Below are 21,955 nucleotides of genomic sequence, written 5' to 3' on the forward strand. Positions count from 1 at the left end.
GGATTAACTTCAAACTTTGTAACTTTGTGTACCGCACTGTTACTTATAATTGTGATTTTCACTTTTAAGCTGAACTTAGGGGGGTTTTCGGGTAAATTTCTAAAATACGGTAATCTATTATCAAGTTTATTTGAGCAAGTATCGGAATGTGATATATTTTGAGGCCTAGATTTGCATTGGTTTGCCATTGTGATTTTTTTTACCTGTTACACTCTCCCGACCATACATCTTGAGCTCTCACTCCTCTATGTTTCACCCAATATAAGAAATAAAGATCAATTTCGAAAAGTACCCCACATGACTATATTCTGTGAGAAAAAATGTACACTTCACATTTATGGCATTAAGCTTAACAGAAAATTGCGCCAGTTGCTATATATAAAGGGATTCACAGACCACATGTTCCCACCAAATTCTATGACAGTAGCCTCAGCCGATAGACACATCTCAGACAACAAGGTTTTGTTTTACACAAACCATTAATAAACGGTATCAAAAAACAGCCAATGCAATACTAATGGAAGGCATAAGCAAATTACAGTACAACCCAGATGATTGATTGAATTTTCGGGTGTAAAGTAGACGACCTCCTTGAAAATTAGTGTTTTCAACTGAGGACGGGAGTTCACCTGGATAGTTGACGATAATGTTTCAAAAGAAAAAACTATACATATAGTAAATGCAACTACAATTAGTGGTTGGTGGTCGCGTAGAGAAACTGCTTTCTTATTGAAACTTTATGCTCGATTTTCCTGAATTGGTATCCGCATAGCTCAGTGGTTAGAGCGATAGACTGCCCAGCGGAAGCTCTCGAATCAATTCTCATTAATGGCAGAGGGATTTGTATCGTCACAGGATGTCGGACACCAGTCATGTAAGCTGTGAATAAGAATCTGGGTCAAACCAGGTTAATAATGACGGGCGAGTGCAATGTTGACCACATTTCCTCCTACAGTGTGCCGTAGTCCTGCAGTGTACCGTTACGATTTGAATGTTTCAAGACCAAGTCCAATTGGAGTATTGTGCCAACGATTAATATTACTACTGAGATAAGTCGATTGATAAAAAAAGCAAAGATACTATCTTACAGTCAAAGTCATGCGTCAATTTAATTGAATGCCGTGATCCCATTTTTGACCCACTCTTTTTGTTACTCAAATTAATGAGCGTATCGGTTTATACAACACTGGAAAATCCGGAAGATTATCTAAGAATTCCAAGTTCTTGCTGTAAATTCAATTCAGCTAAGCTCGGTTTTGTGGGGATATCATATAAAAAAACTTTAGGTTCATGTTTTCCCCAATTCATTGCAAGGGGTTATCGCGCTGGAGAGTTCATTTTTGAGAAACACATATTCCAGGCACTCAGGACAGTTGTTCAAGTATAGTGGGAAAATGTTAACGCGCGAACGTTTCGCTATAATTCATACAATTTGCAAGATTACCATTATCATTATTTGATAACATACCTGATGAACATGGCCTGTCCATTTCAGCTTTAGAATCTGAATCCTTTGTGGCCATACCGTCTTCATCGACATCTTCTGCGTCTTCATGCTTCGAATTCGCGTCATCTTCATTTCTGTTCAAACCAAACAAAAAAAAACTCAATGTTAATACATAGATTGTCAGAGGAGAAAGCTCATTACTCAAATACAAAGATATAGTTGATAATCTACGAAACTAGAGGGATATATATGAAATATTATGATGACATGCAACAAGGTATTATCAGGAAAGAAGCGTAATGAAATATTAAGTAGCTCATATGTGACTAAATGTAACCAGAAAATATAAGAAATTGTATCAAATTCAACCAACTGACTAAGATGTGACAACATACATACTCACAACGTGTACTTCATTTATTTTTTCTATACAAACTTTCTGACTTTCTAAGTGGATAAGTGTGTTGTGCTTTTTCTTGTTCACTTACATTACGTTAGAGACAGGAGCATCATCACCGGGACCAATGTGACTACTGAAACACAATGTGGGATCGGCTCGAATTTGTCGATACATTTCGCATCCGTGCTTGTATGTTCCAACCAATAGACTCTTGTCGCAACAGTTCGGATTCCACCACGAACTTGGCATCTGATCGGGTGTTGTCGGCGGGCGAATGGGGAGCTCACTACGTAATAATAATATAACGAATAATAAACCCAATTTTGAATTTTGACAATTTTGATTAAGAGGAAAAAATACATAATTTCTTTTTGAATTTTTGCTTTCCAAAAAGTATGCCTTCTTCAATACTTGAAATTTAACTTTACCGAATCGTTAAAATAATAAAAAAACGTCGTGTACTTAAGTATTTACAACAAAAACTCTCGTGTTCACATGCAGGATGTATATATTTTAGAAGGGGCATAATATTCAACTAAGAGTGTACTACTATGATTCTTAGTTTTGATTTAACAAGAATATCAACTAATAAGAAACAAACGAATATATTCAACTTATATATTTGTGTAGTATTCAATAAAAAATAGCGTAACGAAAATAGCTTGATGTTATATATAAGGGAAAAAATATTTCTGGGATTAATAGATATAAGCGAAGCGCTTTATTCTTGCTGTGTAACTGTTCGTATGTATCTAGCTTCAACATATTTTCCACCTTCAATTATGAACGATTTCTCTAACACAAAGCTTCAAGATCCTTGCACACTCTTACCCGTTGACCAATTCTTTTACAACTACAATGTTCGTTGTTTTGATCGTGCCCATCACAATCCCAAAGCGGCATCACTACACAATTTGCCTACATCGATCGATAGCATTCGATCTGAATAGGTTTTCCAGTCGAGCAAGATACTAGACAGGTGCATTTCGCTAATAATATGAAGCTTGCGTAGTTCACATTGTTCCAAATGAGGTAAGATCTTATCTAAGTTCTTTTAGAGGTTGTACAAACTTATGTTTTTACAGTATGGAAAAAATCAGTTATATGAAATTTTCCCATATTTCTGCACTGGATAAAACAGAAATCTATTTCTTACATTAAGAAATATTTCGGTGAAATTTTCAAGTTTAATTTGCGTCATTGATTATCAAGGGAAATAAAGTAAAACACTTTATTTTAATTGTTGAAGAAACACAGTAAACTTGAGCCTATATGAAATATAAATTGCATTTTCTATGTTAGCATTATAGACGCATCAAAATTGAACTCTCCGGCCTAGTTGGTCAAGTCGCAGATGTTAATGAAACAACTATTATTTGGAACGTACCATTTAAAACATAGAGTGGTGAGCACACCAACTACGCAACAGCAGAATAATTCCATATTACTAACAAAACATTTTAAAGTAAATTGTATTTTACGATTCGGTAAATTTCTAGTTCAATAAATGCTTACTCTTTTTCTAATTATAAAATAATTTTGTATATTTCACAAAGCCAAATTTCATCATCAAAATAAATAAGATAGTCCGAAACCATTTAATGTGTAGTAGCTTGGAACGCCCGATTCGCCATTATATAAATTTACTTCTAGGGTTCGAACGATTTTTTCTTAGTCAATAGGCCACGACCGTACCAATACATTTATTATGGTGTTTTTCTGTTAAGGGATATTAATCTTTTGTTTGAGATGACAAATCACTCTTACTCTTTACTTTGCATTCTCAGAAGAGTTGGTTCTTTCTGGGGAAAAATTTACGTGTGCTGCCTGAGAAAACGACTCAAGAAGATCACTTTTATCTCATGCCTAATCATTTTTCGTAGGTGAATAGATCTTTGAAAGTTGATGTACAACAGGCCCAACTCTACCTCTGTCACTGATTTAAATACATTCCTGCATATTGGATAATCGTCGCTCAAAAAATCTCACAACTTTTATCTTTATCTAGTTAAAACTGTCTCGAATCAATGGTTCTCCGTTTTCAATTGCAAATCCTTACAGAGGGGGTCTATATGTTAATTTCGCTTGGTTCAATTGAACGGTGCTCTTAAAACGAGTTGTACTGAATAGGAGAAACGCGAACATTGAAGTCTGCGCTAACAAGCACAACCTTCCACTGTTTAGATGTTGGCTACTTAACGGAAGACCCACTTCGAATTAACAAATCCAATCAAGCCAATCTTTTCTTACGTTGATCATCTAATATGGTACAAATATATTACAGCATGTTTTACAATTTAAAACTCTCTCCAACATACACATCTTACATAAATGATTGATGAAATAGCTGAAGAACATACATTACAATCCATTATAATTAAAATTAAATTAATTTGATGAAATGCATGATGGTGGAAACATAGAGACTGAAATTTTCTCAAAGCTAAGCGGAAATTATTGGCTGATAATGAGATTTATGAAATAACTAGACAGAGAATCGTATTTCCAAAGTAGAAGGGGGACTTGGGGGCAAAGCAAGCAGAGTAATGAAAACATTTTCGTTCTGAAATTGTCATTGAATTACGAAAAAATTAAAGAACACAACATATCCCAAAAGACATGAATATAATTGAATGGATGTTAAATGCCTGTTGCGAATAGGCCGTACATGAACACTACACATATGCATACAAAATTATCAGTAGAAAAATTGATTTGGAATAATCGTTCTGATTTCAAGTCATAGTTATCATTCTTCATTTTTCCTTCTTGTCGACTAACGTCTCAAAAAAAAAGTATTAACATTTGAATTGTTTGTGAAATACACCGAAAATTTTAAAAATCAATTCCTACTATGAGAGAAGTGCTGTTGGTTGGAAATGCTTCAGACGACGTGAAGCATTTACTTAGGCTTTTACAGAGGAGGGTCGTATATGCTAAGATCATTTAAAGCTTCTATTCACATTGATTGTACGTGAGAGGCTTTACTAACAAACTTTCAAATCTTGATGCAATACATTTGGACCAGACGTCATATACAACAGCAATTCTTCCATTAGAAATTCGACTTATTCGTGAAATACCAATTGCAAAAATTCGAGAGAAAATATTTTTAAAAAAAAAACACATACATATATGTAAATACTTCGAAATCGGTAAGGAAACGAGTGGAAAATTGTATTAAACAGCATACCCATATGAAAATGAATTAAATGTAAATGTGATTTAAAATATTAAGTTTTCACTTTCAGAAAGCAAAGCGCACTGATTTCAATCGTAAATAAAAATAAAGTATTTTCTCAGTTTTCGACGTTTGGATACAGTAAACACGTCGCCTCTCCTTAAAAAGGCATTGACGAAAACAAAAAGTAATGGATCAAAATTTTATTGAATTTGAAATTTGGAATGCTTTAGTAATTTTCAAAGGAAGCAATAGGAACTCTTGGAAATATTTTATGTTTCGATTATACGCATTCCAAATTCAAATTGAAACTCCTATGAAAAATAAAATGATTCAACGCGGAAGAAGGAATCAGAAAAAAATGGTAATTTACCTTGCATGGACACCTTCATTGATTTGACTAACTAAATCTCCAATGACTTCGTGTTGTATGTAGTACAGCATCCTTACTCGAAGTAGAACCCTATATACAAATAAAAGCACGTTAGCATTAAAAAGTTTTCTCAAAAATACAGGTTTGATCCAACACGACTCACTTGTTGGCATGGCGCCCTAAATGCTTCTTATAAGCGCCTTCTAAGAATGTTTCGGCATCATACTTTTCGTCCTTACTCCAATGATTCGGGTCTAAAATATTCTGACCCCCGGGCACTTTGTCGCGATCCTGCTGTTGCTTATTAGGATCTTTTTGACCACCTTTACCCCCATTCCGACCTAGATAAAAGGTTTAACGTTTGTACTCGTAATAAATATTGACAGTTGCCAGGTAAAAGATAAACTAGTTTTACCTTTAGCATTCCTACCTCGTGGCACAAGATTATGTAGGCCACTGTGATCTCGGCTGATCTTTTGTACCTCGCCATCTTCGGTCGGTGTTATAAGATCCCAAATGAAGTTCTTTATTTTCTCATCGCCCTTATAAACGTGTAGACAATACAATAACTGCAAAATATTCAACAACGTGTTAACCTCTATGTTCAAGGCAATTATCGCCAATAGTTTAAACTAGATATCAGTGCATTTTGAGAAAAGTTTAATTCAGCGAAAACCTATAGTTTTCTCAATATTAGCATGGTAGATCATCATTCTGTTAGCGGAAGTGCCGGCGCTTTCGTCCTGGACTCTGTCTGCCAAAATTACTTACAATTATCCGAGCACAATCTTCGATGTCTGTTTCACGCCATCCCCGCTTAAATTGACCAAGTTCCTGAATTTCCGTCCATCGACCCCAGCTAGAAAAAATAACGATTTGAAAAAGAAAATTAAATGAAGTTTTACTCTATTGAAATTAGTAAAACGGAAAAATATAGGAGCCTAAGGCTGCCAATACTTTTCATATTATCATCCACATTCAACTACTTTCCGTCAAATTCGCGGCAAAGATCTTGTTGGAATTTCTATATTTTCTTCCTCTATTTAATTTAACTCTGAGATATTAGTGCTATCGGTCAATATGTCTAGCGTTTACATACTCAACCGATCTACATTGCCAATGGGAGCCAGCGATTTTCAACCCACCGACAGCCGATATACAGACAATGCTCTTGAAGAGCTCAACAATGCTCAATTGTTTAAGATTCTCGAAGAAGCAAAAAAAGAGGTCACTAACTTTCAACTAGAAAATTTCCTCCTCGAAGACTTTCTCAATAAAAATGACCCAAAGTTGTTAATCGGGGTAACGAATGCTTTGCAATTTAGCCACAAGACTGCTAGAATTCATTTTGCTGGGGTGAATACTGGATCACGCGATCGCAACGAAGAACCATATTTTCGGGCACGGAGTACAGATAGGGGTAGTTTTAGTGGCATGATGGGAGATGACTCTTCTTCAATGAAAACAACTACCTCCTTTTCACGGCGGGCTGGAACATCTGTGCGTACAATCGAGTCGCCACGCAACACTGTTGAGTTTCGGATTAACTACAGTATGAAAATAGAACTCGCTGAGAAGCTTTGTGATGAAATCAATGAGAAATTGGTTGCAATCGAAGCAAAAACTTTATCCGAAATGAAGGACTTAACGGCTAGTATACAAGAGTGGGCAATGAGCAATGCAGAAGCAATTCAGTCTAAAGACGCTTTCCAAAAATTCACTGCCGCTCACCTGCTCGACCAAATAAATTCCCGCATTCCAGCTGAGAAATTCATTCGCTATATCAACGACTGGTTGAAGAATGGAATGGCCTTAGTGGGAAAAATTCGGCTTCGCTTAACGGCGCTCAAACAACAATACCACAGTCAAAAAATTATACTCAGCAAAAAAGCAGATTTAAGTGTCATATTGCGCCCTATTGACTTTGAACAGCTTCAAATCGAGCGATCTGATTTTAAAAAAGAAATCGACGAGAAAAACAACCATTTGATGGCACTAAAAAAAGTAACAGGACGTGCAGCGCTTGTACTCAACCAGAACCAAAAGAAGCTCAAACTAACAGAAAGTCACTACAGAAAACTTGTTTCTGAAGCATTGGCTATTGAGGAGCATATTGCCCGGCTGGAAAAGGAAGGCACGTTGGTTCAAAACGATCTCATCAGCTGCGAAGAAAGCATTGAGAAATTACAGACAGATATTGACGATTACGTCGCTCCTAGCACTCTAGATTATGTTAATAAAAAGCATGAACTATTGTGTCTTGAAAAAGAGATGAAGTTCTTTAAGAGACAAATTTATATATTGAATATTAAACTGTCTAACGCTAGAGCGAAGTGGCGAAAATCTCTAACAGGAGTCGAATTTACAAACAAAACTGGGAATGAGTGAGCATTTAGTTCATTTATGCCAGCTGTGTTATTTCATTCCAATTTTTATGTTTAGATTAAAAATATTCGAATGCGAATGATTTCGTCAATTATTTATTATGAATAAGAAACGAACGATCTGTGAATTCCCTCGTGGTATTGCAAAGGAAAAGAAATATCATTAAATTATCTAAATTTTATTCCCTATTTCTTTACGGAGACTCATCTTATGTATGCCATTATTTACAAATACCCAATATATAAAATATTGTAACAAATTAATGATCCCTCCAATTGTAATTTAATAGATAAATACACAGTACGCTGAAGAAGAATTGGGTTACTATCCACAGCGGTATTAATAAGCTTAATTAAAATTTCCAAATTTCATATTTGTGGCCTGTATGTTGCTCTTATCACTAATCTCAGGGGTTGTATAGATAATATGAAGATTCTGTAAGTTACCCTAGTGACACCACAATCATCAGTTTGAAGGAATTCTCAAATTATGGAATATTAGGTGAATATTGAATTATTGTTAAGGACAGTTAAGGCCAGCTCAATAAAACTGTAAAGCGTAAATTAGACCAAACTAGATCTTTCAAACCAGTGCCAAATTGCCGAACACCGGGCGGGGAAACTACTTGTATCATGTGTCCAATCAGTTTCACATTTGACATCTTTCGTGCCGCTGATCTGTTGAAGTTCAACCTCCCGTGTCGGATTGTAAGCTTTTGTTTTGGTCCGATTTTGAAAGGTGAAATGGAAAGCACGCAATACAAGGCCCAGTGGAGAGTATATATACAACTTGCAAATGCAAAACCACTATTAATGTCAACAGCGTTACTATAAAGTAACAGATTGTAAACAGGGATTTGACATTCTTCATAAGTTACCTAGCGTAAACAAGCTAGACAACCTCTATAACTTTTAACAACAATAATCATTTCTGGTTTGGGATGGAGGGAGCCCGGAATCCGCCATTCCATTCATTGGTTGCTTGATATAAAACTATAGATTTCAAGTAACAAGTCAACTTATTGACACTCCTGACTTTGCAATGACAGCAAAGCAGCATTGATCATTCTCAATTGTCAGTTACTACACCGTAAATCCCAATATTAAAGTTTATCACCAGCTTTATACCGTCCTTGAAGAAATTACCACTGTATTAAATTTTATAAAGCATGCCCTGATGTCGAATTTTGACGATGCGATCCAGTTTTTAAAGATTTTCGAATTTCATGCAAGGAATACTTACAAATATTGGGCAAATAAATTGAAATAATTCTACAATGAAAAGTTCGAAAGCGCGATTATTAGAACATCCTTTCAATATTACGAAGTCTATACAAAACTTCAATATAAGTCAACTTTTCGAAACATTGGAAACTCTTCGAAAGGAATCTTTTTTCTTGAAGTGGGAAAATGCTTTATTTGAAGATTTCCTTGCACGACATGATATGTTTCATTTGTTGGCTACCAACAGCAATATGTCACAAGCAGGCCAGCAGCATACATCACGAAATTATCTTGCCCTGAAATCAAATAAGGAATCTCCTCGAAGTGAGGCGGAAGCTTCCAATATAACGAGAAGGAGCAGCGGAACAAAAATAGCAAGAAATCGCTCACATCATTATACTCACAAAAATGCGGATGATACGCTGCAATATTCTGTGGAATCTACGAAACCCCTAGAGCCAAAAATAAACTTTATAACTAAAATTGAAATGGCGGAAAGTTTTCACCAAACTCTGAACGAGAGGATGAGCTGTATCGAAAGTGAAACAAAGGCCCAATTAAGACAATTACGAGCTCAACTAATCGAAACTGGTTTGCGCAAAGCTGAGCTTAATCGAATAACAAATGTTTTCAAACGTTTCGTAAGTGATAATAGCTCGAAGTGGCCTAAACGTCGACCATCCGCTGAAAAGTTTATTAAACTTTTAGAGGACTGCCTCCGACATGGTACTCTCTTGGTTGGACAAATGCGACTTCGCAATTCATCTCAAATACGTCAACTACAACGTAATCAGCGAATACTTGATAAACGCACAGAATTGAATCGAACGCTTATGCCAATTGATTTTGAACTGCTTCAAATTGAAAAATCCAAAAATCTCCACCAAATGGAAGAAAGTACTTCCAAATTGGATTTTCTGAAGAGAAGCTCGCACAATGCAACAATGCGCTTAAAAAAACATAAAATTTTGCAGGAAAAAACAAGTGCGCTCGGAAAAAATCTAATCCTAGTAGAAAAAATGTTAATTGAAAGAATATCTAAACACGAGGCACTCTTGCCGCTGGCCGAGATGGAAGTGGATTCATGCCATCGGAAGGTAATGGATTTGCAGGAAGAAATCCGCAACTACGTGGTCCCTTCCACCATCGACTACGTTGACAAGAAATGTGACTTGATTTTGCTGGAAAAGGAGAAAAAGTGGTTGATTCGTCAAATTTATATATGCAAGATCAAATTGCAGAATTTGAAACGAAAACTCAACAAAATAGCACCCCAGCAAGAACAAGCCATCTAAAGAAGTCCAGATTCAGTTATGACATTGCAATGTTTCAAGCTCGGAACCAACTAACACTAAATAAACTGTGGATCGATTTTTATATTTTCGTTGGCCTCCATACAAATTCGTAAAAGTTTCAATATGCCCAAAAACCCTAAAGTATGCAAGCAAATCTTTGTTGAACGTACCCAAATGATAGAAGACCTTTTTCCACTTTAAAGCATTCTGATTTCGCCCACGATCCATACTGTATTTCATCTAGTCCAAGTGCAGCCAATGTATCCCTGTCTCGAGGTATGTAGTCATCATTTGCTGCCCCTCCACGTCGTTTTGCTGCCAATTTCTCCTTTCGACGTCTACTTCGGAGACCTGGACAAATTTAACATGTAAATCAAGTTAAGACTTGAAACAGATTTAAATACCTATACTGTCTTCGTCGCTATTTTCAGCCGAAGATTCTTCAGACATATCCATAACACCGTCATCGTGTCCGTACCGCTTAATCTGTGTCCTTCTACGAGGTTCACTTATAACAAGGTCTTCCGTTTCGTCTCGCTCCCCCGCATCAGGATCAATATCAGCTCTTTTCGCCCATTTATTCCAAAAGTCTGGGTCGTCAATTTTAATATCCGAACGATTGCCTGAAGCTGCGAATGATGCTTTCGAGAAAGTTGATCCCTTCTCATTCTCCATAGTGATAACTTGTGTGCGGCGCTTCAGAATCGAGTCGATGTCTTCTTCACAAAACTTGTCGCCAGCATTATCATCATCCATAACAGCGCCATAGGCTCCCTTCCGCAGAAGATCCTCGATTTCTTTCTTAGACAACTGTCTGTTACTGCTTCCATCCTTCCCTTGCGTGTTCATACTTTGCAGAATGGCTTTGTCCAAACCCAACTTAAGGGAGGCCTTGTCGAACATTTCCCTTTCGTACGTATTGCGACACAGTAATCTGTAAATTTTTACCATTTTCTGTTGCCCGATTCGATGACAACGGGCCTGTGCTTGCAAATCGTTTTGTGGGTTCCAATCACTATCGTATATTATAACCGTGTCCGCTGCAGTAAGGTTGATTCCCAAACCACCAGCTTTGGTACAAAGTAGAAAGACAAATCGATCCGAATCAGGCCTAGAGAATCGATCAATTGCCGCCTGCCGAAGATTACCCCGTATTCTGCCGTCAATGCGTTCGAACGGATACTTCTTGTACATGAGATAATCCTCAAGAAGATCCAGACATCGAACCATTTGACTGAAGATGAGGACTCGATGTCCATTTGCCTTCAACTTGGGAAGAAGCTTGTCAATCAAAACCATTTTACCGGCTGAATTCACCAAGTTCTTATAGTACGCATCGTGGTCATCGCCATGCGATATCTTATAATCATATTGAATTTGATCTTCCGCACCATTCAGTAGATACGGATGGATGCAGCATTTACGCAACTCCATCATAGTGTTCATCAAATTCGGAATGTTGGCAGAAGTCGTACCCTTTTTCAGGAACGAGAAATTCTGTTCTAATATGCCTCGATAGTACTTCTTCTGAATATTAGTCAGTTCGACTTCAACAATCGTTTCCTCCTTTGGTGCCAGCGACTTTTCTACATCATCTTTGAGACGTCGCAGCATCATTGGCTTCAACAAGGCTTGCAATTTCTGCACTTCGTCTTCAGTTTTTAAGCTGCCAAAATCTTTGAGGAATGAATCCGAGCAGGAGAACTGCTGTGGTTCTAGAAAATTGAGTAACGAAAATAATTCGTTTACATTATTTTGCAGTGGGGTTCCTGACAACAGAACCCGATGTTCGAGGTTTAGTTGACGTAATCCTTCTAGCAGTTTACAATTCCGATTCTTCAACCGATGAGCTTCATCAATAACACACACTCTCCAATTGAAATTTCTCAGGTCGTTATAGTCCGTTACAATCATTTCGAAAGTGGTTATAAGCACATTGAATTTAGTTATGTCCTTAATAACTTTACCGCTGTCGTTCTTAAAATAAAACTCATATTCTTGAATCATCTGTTTGCTCGTCACTGATCCGTGGTACACGATAATATTCATATCGGTCCAACCTTCAAATTCTCGTTGCCAATTAGGAATAGTCGAAAGTGGGGCGATCACTAAAAATGGTCCCCGCATTCCATACTCCCAGACAGAATGCACGAATGTCAAACTCTGAATTGTTTTACCCAGACCCATTTCATCCGCAAGAATGCAATTTCGCCCATTGTACCACGAAAACTTCAACCAATTCAGCCCTTCTAATTGATATGGCCTAAGCGTATTATTATTCTTGAAAATTGGGGTAGCCTCTAGTTTTTTCCACATGTCAGCCGTTGGACGTTTCTTTGGTTTCCACTCTGATTTAGGTGGCACTTTATTGAACGTGTGGTACTGCTCAATTTTGTCTTCATCAACATCCTCTTCTAGTTCCCATGTGCAATCTTCATACGGAAGACTTTTCCATTTCACTAAATAGTGTTTTGACACTTCACCCGTCTGGGCATCCGTGTGCTCCGACATATCAAGAACTCTATCGACTTCAATGAAATCGGGATTGAAGGGTTCCTCCTCAATATTATCGAAAATATTCATTTGTTGTGCTTGTTTCATTTGGAATCGCTTTATTTTCGATGCTATCCGTCGATCACCACGGAAAAGCTCCTCTTCAGTCCGCCACTCACAATGAAGATAGGAAAAGTTTCGATATTTCACTAAATATTCTTCAACCTCAATGAATACTGGTTCCTTTTTCTCCTCACCGTCGTTCTCAACTTTTGATTGTATTTTCTCGCTCCCCTCCCCGTCATCCTTTTTCTCAGGTGATTCACATTTTTCATTAATAGTGTCTTCCTTCGAGTCCTCGTCTTCCTCCGTGGCAGATACCTCTTGTGAACTTGACTTAACTTCGTCAATGTCCATTGCTTCAGCATTTGCTTTCTCATCCTGATTTACTTCATCAGTGTCCATTTTTTCCTCTGTACATTCTGAATCCTCTTCCACCACAGGTTCCACATTTGGTTTCACTTCCTGAACAGCTTCATTTTCATTAGCCGTCGGCTCACTTATTTCTCCTTTAGAACCTTCGTCTTGTTGCTCAACAACCTTTGCAGTCTCTTCGATAGATGCCCCGGATTCGGTTTCTTCATCTTTTTCATTTTCTCCTTCAGCTTCTGTTTCACTTTCCTTGCTCCCTTCAGCTACGTTTTTAGTTTCTGAGTTGGCGTCAACCTCGGCGTCTCCGTCAACGCGCGTTTCTTCCACCTTTCTTTCTTCTGGTGGTGGTGGCGGCGGATCAGGTTTCAGTTCTCTTTTCCCTATTCGCACAGACAAAACGTACTGCACAACCATCGAATCTTCGTCGCCTGTATTTACATAAACGTAATTCGGTTTATTCGCCTCATCTTGTTTATCTTTGTCGGCAGTTTCTTCCTTACCTTCCACAGCAGGTTTTACTTCTTCTGTGGGAGAGTTTGAATCTCGTTTTTCACCATCACTACTCGTTGCCGAGGCTGATGTCACTGCACTTGGCTTGTTCTTCTCTTTCTTTGCCGGTGAAGACGACATTAAGCCACTTTCGTCATCCGAGAAACGAAGCATTACGTCGTCTATATATTTTTTACGTTGAGTATTTCTAGCTGAACGACGTTTCGAACTGTCAATTTCAGAATCATTTTGAGGTGATGGAGGCGGAGTAGTGAGCAAGTCATCCGCTTCACCATCCGATTCGGGCACTATTCGCCCTTTTTTCTTTTTCTTCGACGACGACTTGCTGCCAGCTGGTGGACGCTTTCTTGAAGACGATCCTGACGACTTCTTCTTCTTTTTTGGAGTATTCCCATCTGGATTCTCTGGCAGTTCTTTTTGTGAATCTTCGTTGTTTTCTTCGCCTTCTTTACGAGTTTCTTCCGGAGCATTTTTGATAATCTTCGATACAGGAATGTCATCAAAATCGGGAGTTTCATCATTTAAAGTAGACCGGTGCTCTTCTACCACGGTCACTACTTTTTCCTCGGTACGAATTGCAGCGCCCTGCGAAGAGTCATCATTCGTCTTCCCATCAGGAGAATTTTCGGTAGCAACGGAATCTGCTTTTTTGCTCTTTTTCTTTTTCGGCTTATCTGGATCTTTGGGTTCCTTCTTTTTCTTCTCTTTCGGCACTTTTTCTTTGGGAGGTTTATTCGGATCTTTTGGTGGTCTAGGCTTACGCGGCTTCTTTGGCTTCTTCCCTTCCGTTGTGCTTGCATCTAATTCATTTGATGAATTATCTTGCGACAACTCACAACTCTCGTTGAACTCTGATAACGTTACAGAAGTGTCACCCGCACCTTGAGTTACACAGTCTTCAGAAACGGGAAGAGATGTGGGAGGTATGTCACCATTGTTTGAATCCGCACTAACGATGGGGGTTGCATTTTTCTCTTTTTTCTGTCGAGGTTTTCGTGGCTTCGAAGACCCTTTACTTCGTCCTCGGCCAGTTGTACTTGACACTTGAGGGCTCTCCACCATTTGATTACCGTAAATGGGATTTTGTAGAATGCACTGTGGACCACCATTGCATTGATCGTTAGTTTCGTGCTGTTGCAAAGAGTTCAAACGTTCTTGGAGACGCATAATCTTTTCTTGTTGTTCAGGTGCCGGTGGCATACAATACAATTCTTGCAATTGCTGTTGAAGTGCTGCCCGCTCTTGATTGTGAAGAATCGGACCCGATGGAAAGGGAGTTATGGGGTGAGCCCCCATCATTTGAGGAGGCATGTGCGGTGGTATTGGTTGAATTCCACTAGGAGGAACCGAAGTTAGCACACCGCCCATTATCATTTGCTGTTGGGGGTCATATATCGCAGTTGGTTGGGGAGGTAACTGGCCAATGCTAGGCGGGATGCCGTGAAGTCCAGAAGTCGGAACTAGAGGATGCATTCCCGCTGGCGGAGTCATCATTGAATTGGCGTTTATTGCAGGCGCGGGCTGTATTGGTGGTATTTGTTGATTTGTCTGCTGTGATTGCTGAGGAGACTGTTGTGGTTGTGGGGCCTGGTTCGCCTGAATGGCATTCACTGCAGGTTGCAGCTGAGTTAGTTCAGTACTGGCGTAGCTCTGTTCATTGGACACGTTTTGCACGGTAGTAGGTTGAAGTACGGTCAATTCGTTTGACTCCTCAACAACCGATGCGTCCGTTGTTTGTAATTTCGAATCAGTCTCCACTGATTGTTCAGTACTAACTTGGTTAGAGTTATTTTCGGGTGATGACGGAAGTAAATGATTTTCAGAGTTTTCATTCATTTCTTCAATGTTTTCCGCGCATCTTGTTTGGTCATCGGGGAAGCCTTCCTTCGACGATTCCTCTTGGGATGTCTCGCTATTTTGCGCTTGCGTTTGTTCCTCCGGCGATTGCACTTGAGGATGCATCTGGCTAAATGAAGGTTCCGAATGCCCTTCTGACTGTGTAGTCGCTTGTTGCGACTGCTGTGAATGAGTTTGTTTAGACTCTAAAGTAATTAACTGTTGATTTGAGTTCTCGTAATCTGCTCCCATTGAATTTGTATCTACAGGCACACTGAACATCATACTATGGTTAATTGAATTTGCCGAATTGCTATCATGCCCAACTACTGAAGGTGGCCTATTTACAAGCACATTATTGCTTGAATCTGTCGTTAAATGGGCTGAGTCGTTTGAATTGTGATCGATGCTTTTCAGTTGCGGAGAAGGTGTTGATATCGCTGGATTCGTGAATGTATCTATAAGACTATGATGGGTGTGTTCTGCTATGGACATGGACGCCACAGGCGACTTTGTGGATTGCAATAGATGCGATTCACTCAGAGAGCCATTGTTTTCACCTACAATATTGGAATTCAATACTGAACTATTTGGTTGTGGTTGCGGCTGCAATTGCGTAGGCTGCTGCAGTTGATCCGATGCTTGAGGCGGCATCTGCGACTGCTGTGTTTGCGATTGTATATGCTGTTGAGCGGTCATCTGAGGTTGCTGTTGTGGCTGTGGAGGAGCCACATTCCCAGCCAATGAATGAGGCGGAAGTGGCATCGTTTGAGAAACAGGAACTTGCTGTTGCGGATGAGGTGGCGTTAAGTCATTGATAGGGTGCTGGAGCTGTTCATTTACATGAAGACTTGCCCCCAGGGGTTGTTGGTTAGCGGAGGCTTGTGGATGCGTTTGCTGCTGCGATTGAGAATGTGGTGGAGGTATGGGTTGAGGACCTTGGTGGCTTAATGGTTGTGCGTACAAATGTTGCTGTGATGGTTGCTGTTGCGGCTGTGTTGAAATATTGCCAAGAGGGGCATTAGAGCCCGGTGGCTGCATATTCATTAAGGGAGTCCATTGCTGATGATGTTGCGGGGACATTGGCATTCTAGGGCCCATTGGAGACATCGGATTACTATTTGGCATCTGTTGCCTGTATGCTTGTGGATAATCCAAATTGCCGCCTGGCCCGGCTAAGGAGTTTTGTGATGGCATAACCATTTGCTCTAACGCTTGCAGAGTATTCACGGGAGTTGGTGGTTGTGAATTTGCTCCACTTTTTGATGGAGGTTGAATTGGCTGCGGGGGTTGCTGCTGCATCGGCCGTGGACTGGTGATTCCCGATAAGCCTGGATTGTGATGGGGCGACGGAGTGTTCGGCGGATTTGCTTGAAGTTGCGCTTGCTGCTGTTGCGGAGGCTTCGCGGGTGACATTACCGGTCGCGGAGACATTTGCGAATGTGGCGACATTTGAGGCGGTCTTGGCGACATTTGTGGCGATGATTGCGGGAATGGTGCTCGATACTGAGGACTACTGCTGAGTTGGGTTGCTGACTGTGGTTTTGCAGTAGTCATATAGGGCGACTGTTGTGGTTGCTGCGGACTTTGATGTTGGACACTATAACCAGGTACCATACCATGTGGTATCGAAAGATTCCCGCCAGGACCAGTTTGGTGTTGGCTCGTAACAGGCCCTGTGCTAGAATGCAAAATATTCGGATGCGACGACAACGCTCCGGCGTTTTGAGCATGCATGTGTTGCGTACTCAGGTGTGTTTGGTTTTGATTTGCATTTTGCGGTGTTTGAGATTGCTGCTGTGGGGGGCCCGACTGTAAAGTAGTCAGTCCACTCAGACTTGACTGATTAGCAGACGGATGTGTTTGTTGCTGCTGCGATGGATGTACCACTTGACTAGGGTGTAACGGCTGTGGCGGTTGTGCTTGACCAGGAACTGACAAATGATTCTGGGAGGGTTGCCCTAGATGATTTTGCTGAGGCTGTGGCGGATGGCCAGTCATTTGTGGCGCTGGTTGTTGTCCTGGTAGCAAATGGCCAGGCGCTGTGGAGCTAGGCACATGTCCGTAACTAAAACAAATAAACTATTAATATGATAGATTTCTCAAAATATCTTTAAATTACCTTGATTGATCTAATGAAGCATGGCTATATGCAACATGCTGGGGCGGTCTTCCAGGCTGATGTTGCATTCCGGCCGAAGGATATGGACTATAAGGCTGGGCGCCACTCGCTGATTGTGCTTGCGGTGCGCCTGGATACATTGGATGGCTACCCGCTTGGGGATAATGTTGTGGTATCCGTTGCTGCTGTGTCGCTTGTTGTTGATTTAAACCAACATAACTAGGTTGTTGCATCATACTACCCATTAAACTTTGTTGCGTTGAAAATGAGAGCTTCTGCTGTTCTTGTTGTGGATATGCGCCCATGTGTTGCCTGTACCTAAAGAATCTAAATTTAATCGTCGTCTATCTCATTAGGCTTGTAGGTTGGGTTAAACTGTATTTTTTGGGGTTAGTTGCTATAAAGAATAAATATAAACTCTAAGATAAAGTGCAGATTTTTCGCAATGGAGACACGCTATCCTTGCTAATTTACTAGTGGGTTACAGTTCCAACTACTTACCCTGCCTGGGATTGTGTTTGTCTTTGTGGTGATGGTGCGGCTTGTGGATGTCCGTATGCTCCCAAACCTGGTGCTGCATACGTACTTCCTTGTCCGGGTGCTGCAGGGCCACCAACCCAACCGCCTAAGTCACCCATTCCCATTCCAGCGTGTTGATCGGTACCCATTGGGTAAAGGTTTTCCGCCGATGGCTGGTACGATGGATATTGTGGCTGTTGTGGTAGTGGATGTGGTGGACGATGTCTTGGGTAACCTCCCGGTGGGCCCATTGCCCTTGGTGTAGGCGCTGCTGCAGCGGCTGCATCATATCGGTAGTAAGCATCTCTACAAGTGTATAAAATTCAAATACGAATGTAATACAAGTCAACAATTTATATTTTTAATATAAAGTCAAGTTCTGTACTGCAAGGCCTAGTGAAGTTTCAACTTTCTTTTTACGTACCCTTGGTGATTTCCGTGGAACATATTTTGTGCATTTCCATCCATTAGAGAATTGACGTGCAATGAAAACTTTTCCAGCGCGCATCCATCAACTCTGCTATAAATATTATCAGCTTCTCTCTATATCGTTTGCTTTTGCTTTCGAGTTACTTGGTACAGGTTATGAGCAGTCGCTTTTACAGCAATCATTCCTCATAGCGCCCCCCACCAATGAATATGGGTTGACGGCTAGCATCGGATATTCACCTTTATCACGCGTTAAACTCTGTACTAAATTTTTCAAATAGTTTAATCGAGTGGTTTCCAGTAGAAAATGACATCAAATTTGATAATTTGCGGGCAATGCTAACATTAATTTTTATATCAATTCTTCACAATTTTTCGGGTTCAAACACGAATTTCCGGTTTTATGCGCTGAAAAGCTGAAATGAAAAAAAAAATAGTTTAGTGTTTTGCAAAAGTTGAATATACGGTTTTGATACATATATTTTTCAAACTATAGTTTTCAAATGTTGCATAGCACATAACGTTAAAGGGGAAAAGCTATACGCTTATGGTTTCAAAAATATAACATATAACGTACAGCATTGCCCCGCAAACATTATGTAACTTTCATAATTTACAATATTCTATTAGGAGGATGTTCCTCTTCTCTTCCTCTTGTCCGATTATTCAAACTAGAAACAGTGAAAAAATATTTCCATGAATATTGATAGTGAGTCTTTATCAAATTGACTTGAGCATGTCGACAATAGCTTACTCTGCGTCGATGTAAAACAAGTTATTTTTAAACAAGTTATTTTTAAAGCATCCCCTCTCTGTACCATGCAGTCCCAGCGATTTTCTCAGATCAAGGTTTTTTATATAGTATATTTTTAATATCTAAGTAAAACAGTGGTCTCAACTCCATACCGGTAGTGGATCCAAAAACTCAGTGTTCGTGTTATCTAAAAATGTTTTTAAGTCAACATCTACCAATTTGAAGAAATTTTTATGCGGATGAAAGAGTACACCTCGGAAAGTTAGGCAGAAAGAAGGAAGGCATTATTGTAAACTAGGACTTTTACAAAACTTCTTCGAACGCAATGATTACTATGGATATTCTCCTTTTTTCATTCACGAGGGCTTTTCAACGCCATTGCATCCTTTAAGACTGGATAATTGAGTAGGACTATTCTATTCTCAAAACATTGGCTCGATTTTTCAAAAATTAACGATTTAAGGCTTAAATCAATATTGAACAATTCAATCAGATAGTTCTGTTTATAAATTGCAAGAGTGTAGTACAGACGTCCATATATTAAGGATATGTTGAGCAACGTATTGGTTAAAGTTGGATGTTATTGAAAAGGATGAAAAACAAAAAAAATTATTTCAAAACCAGAAAACGCTTTGTCCAGTATTATTCATTTATGTACCAGCAAGTGTTCTAGAGGGAGAGTTTTTATTAAAAGTGAGTGAACTATTTGTAAATCATTTTCAAAGTCACTATCATCACCGATCCCTAATTTTTGAACAAAATAACGCATATGTAGTACAGCGAACGCTTTCAGAAAAAAGAATCACACCTCAAATAAGGAATTACAATTAAAAATCGATAGAAATGTGACATACCACCACTCAAATTCTATCCAGCATTTGTTTAAACCCCGCTGCCTGAGCTTTTCTCTCGTTATGTATTCATTTCAATTTCATGTTGTCTTAGCTGCACACGCGAGGTGGTAGTGGGTTGACTATGATGAAATTCTCAAATTTAGATGAAACAGCACGGGGTGAAGGTAATCAGAGTGGAGAGTAAAAGGACAGACGGATGAGAGTATATCAGTAGAGAAGGCGCAACAAAGAGAACAAGAATAGGGATGGGATCAACCACCCGGCGACACATTACTTAATATCAAAAGAGAGTGTACTCCGAATAAAATCAATATGAACGACAAACGACGCCCAACAAAAATTCCATTTCATTCATTTGTGCTTCTTTCTACTGTCTCTTCTTGGTCTTTACAGAAAAAAGCGAATCACAGAATACTCTCCTCTCGTCCTTCTTTGATTTTATTTATTTATATCATACACAATATTCTCATTTCACTTTTATTATTTTTCTATATCGCCATTACCATGTGTATGTTATTGATAGAGTGAACGCGCTAGGGAGAAAAAACTAAGTTTTATCAGTTTTCTGTTCTATTTGCTTCAATGTATCTGTGAGTACCAAACGAACCTGAATGGAAGCTGAGTGGGGTTGATAGAATGGGTAAAGATTATCCTTTTTCTCAACTTTACATTTATATACGTATAGATATAATTCTTTTTTTGCTTCGCTCCTTGCCTGGTTGGTTAGTGCCAACAAAACACACAGCACTATCGATTTTTCCATCTTAAAATGCTGTGCTTGCATTCGTATTTTGGATTGTTAAAAGTGATACGTGAGTTGAGTCGAGGGGTTACTTACTATCAATAACAAGGGATTCAAATAAAGTTCATATTACGCGTTATTTTTATGCGCAAGTTGTCCAGCATTCGTAAGCTTTATTTTGATATGAGCTTCCGGACACTGGAATATAAAAAATGTATTCGAAACTACAAGCTGATTCTCCACGCCATTATTATTATTAGAAATGTTAGTCGATAACTGTACGAAAAATATAATCATGTATCAAACTATTCTGAAAATCTCAACAAACGGGTATACTTACAGTGTAAGTGAAATACACGGTACTCCAAAAAAAAAAGAAAAACAAAAAAGATAATTAAAGTCAACCCAATATAATACCATGTAAACATATATCTATCTCTGTACATGATGATTTGTAACTCTGTGCAAAACATACAGCTTCGAAATAATTGAATTCACAGTAACTTTGTTAGAAACGGTAGGATTTGTACCAAGACATTCATTCATCGGGCAATTTTTCGTGCCTTGTCTCTCTTCCATTGCAAACAAATGGCGGAAATTTTTACTTACAATGTGTAACTGAATTGAAAAAGGTCGAGAACCATAGTGCATAGTTCTTAATTAGCACACATTAGAATCAAATGTCGCCATACTACCATTATATAAATTGTAGATCCACTTTTCAACTTAAAGACATACATGTATGTTTTCTACTATTTAGATGTCTCAAAAATGTTTATGAATAGATTTTGGATCACTATACTATCAACTGCAGAACACTCAAAACAACAAACCGCATGATACCTACTCCGATTTCCAACCGAATACTACCAATCAACCCACATCTTCATCATCAGACAGTGAAGAAAAGACTCTAACCTATCACGTTAAAGGAAAGAAAGAAAAAACCGACTCTTCCAT

General features: G+C 39.0%; 2 protein-coding genes across 6 annotated transcripts in view; one reads left to right on the top strand and one right to left on the bottom strand.

Annotated features, from left to right (window-relative positions):
• Window positions 1-21,955, bottom strand: part of LOC119647026 (chromodomain-helicase-DNA-binding protein 7) — an 84,233-nt gene that overhangs the window by 12,522 nt on the left and 49,756 nt on the right. Inside the window, exons 3-13 of one of the 5 annotated variants that reach the window (XM_038047767.1) lie at window positions 18,641-19,061; window positions 18,199-18,522; window positions 17,698-18,015; window positions 10,709-17,643; window positions 10,475-10,655; window positions 6,173-6,260; window positions 5,817-5,970; window positions 5,565-5,742; window positions 5,402-5,491; window positions 1,936-2,133; window positions 1,469-1,581 (exon numbers count right to left, since the gene is read on the bottom strand). In XM_038047767.1, coding sequence (XP_037903695.1) covers window positions 1,469-1,581; window positions 1,936-2,133; window positions 5,402-5,491; window positions 5,565-5,742; window positions 5,817-5,970; window positions 6,173-6,260; window positions 10,475-10,655; window positions 10,709-17,643; window positions 17,698-18,015; window positions 18,199-18,522; window positions 18,641-18,684 — 8,623 coding nt within the window. In that variant the 5' untranslated portion in view covers window positions 18,685-19,061. Of the gene's footprint in view, window positions 1-1,468; window positions 1,582-1,935; window positions 2,134-5,401; window positions 5,492-5,564; window positions 5,743-5,816; window positions 5,971-6,172; window positions 6,261-10,474; window positions 10,656-10,708; window positions 17,644-17,697; window positions 18,025-18,198; window positions 18,523-18,640; window positions 19,062-21,955 lie in introns of all 5 variants that reach the window. The other 4 variants (XM_038047765.1, XM_038047764.1, XM_038047768.1 and 1 more) reach the window with 4 other exon arrangements.
• Window positions 6,379-8,183, top strand: LOC119647027. The gene is made up of 2 exons (XM_038047769.1): window positions 6,379-7,785; window positions 7,844-8,183. Exons 1-2 carry the CDS (start codon window positions 6,482-6,484, stop codon window positions 7,866-7,868), a joined length of 1,329 nt encoding a protein of 442 aa, XP_037903697.1. The 5' UTR covers window positions 6,379-6,481; the 3' UTR covers window positions 7,869-8,183.

The sequence above is a fragment of the Hermetia illucens genome, chromosome 1, assembly GCF_905115235.1.
Source record: "Hermetia illucens chromosome 1, iHerIll2.2.curated.20191125, whole genome shotgun sequence".
In the NCBI taxonomy this organism is placed as follows: domain Eukaryota; kingdom Metazoa; phylum Arthropoda; class Insecta; order Diptera; family Stratiomyidae; genus Hermetia; species Hermetia illucens.

Coding starts and splice junctions, on each gene's coding strand:
- LOC119647027 (XM_038047769.1), top strand. CDS start 6,482: ATGTCTAGCGTTTACATACTCAACCGATCTACATTGCCAATGGGAGCC. Junction 7,786..7,843: donor ACAAACAAAACTGGGAATGA/GTGAGCATTTAG, acceptor TTTTATGTTTAG/ATTAAAAATATTCGAATGCG.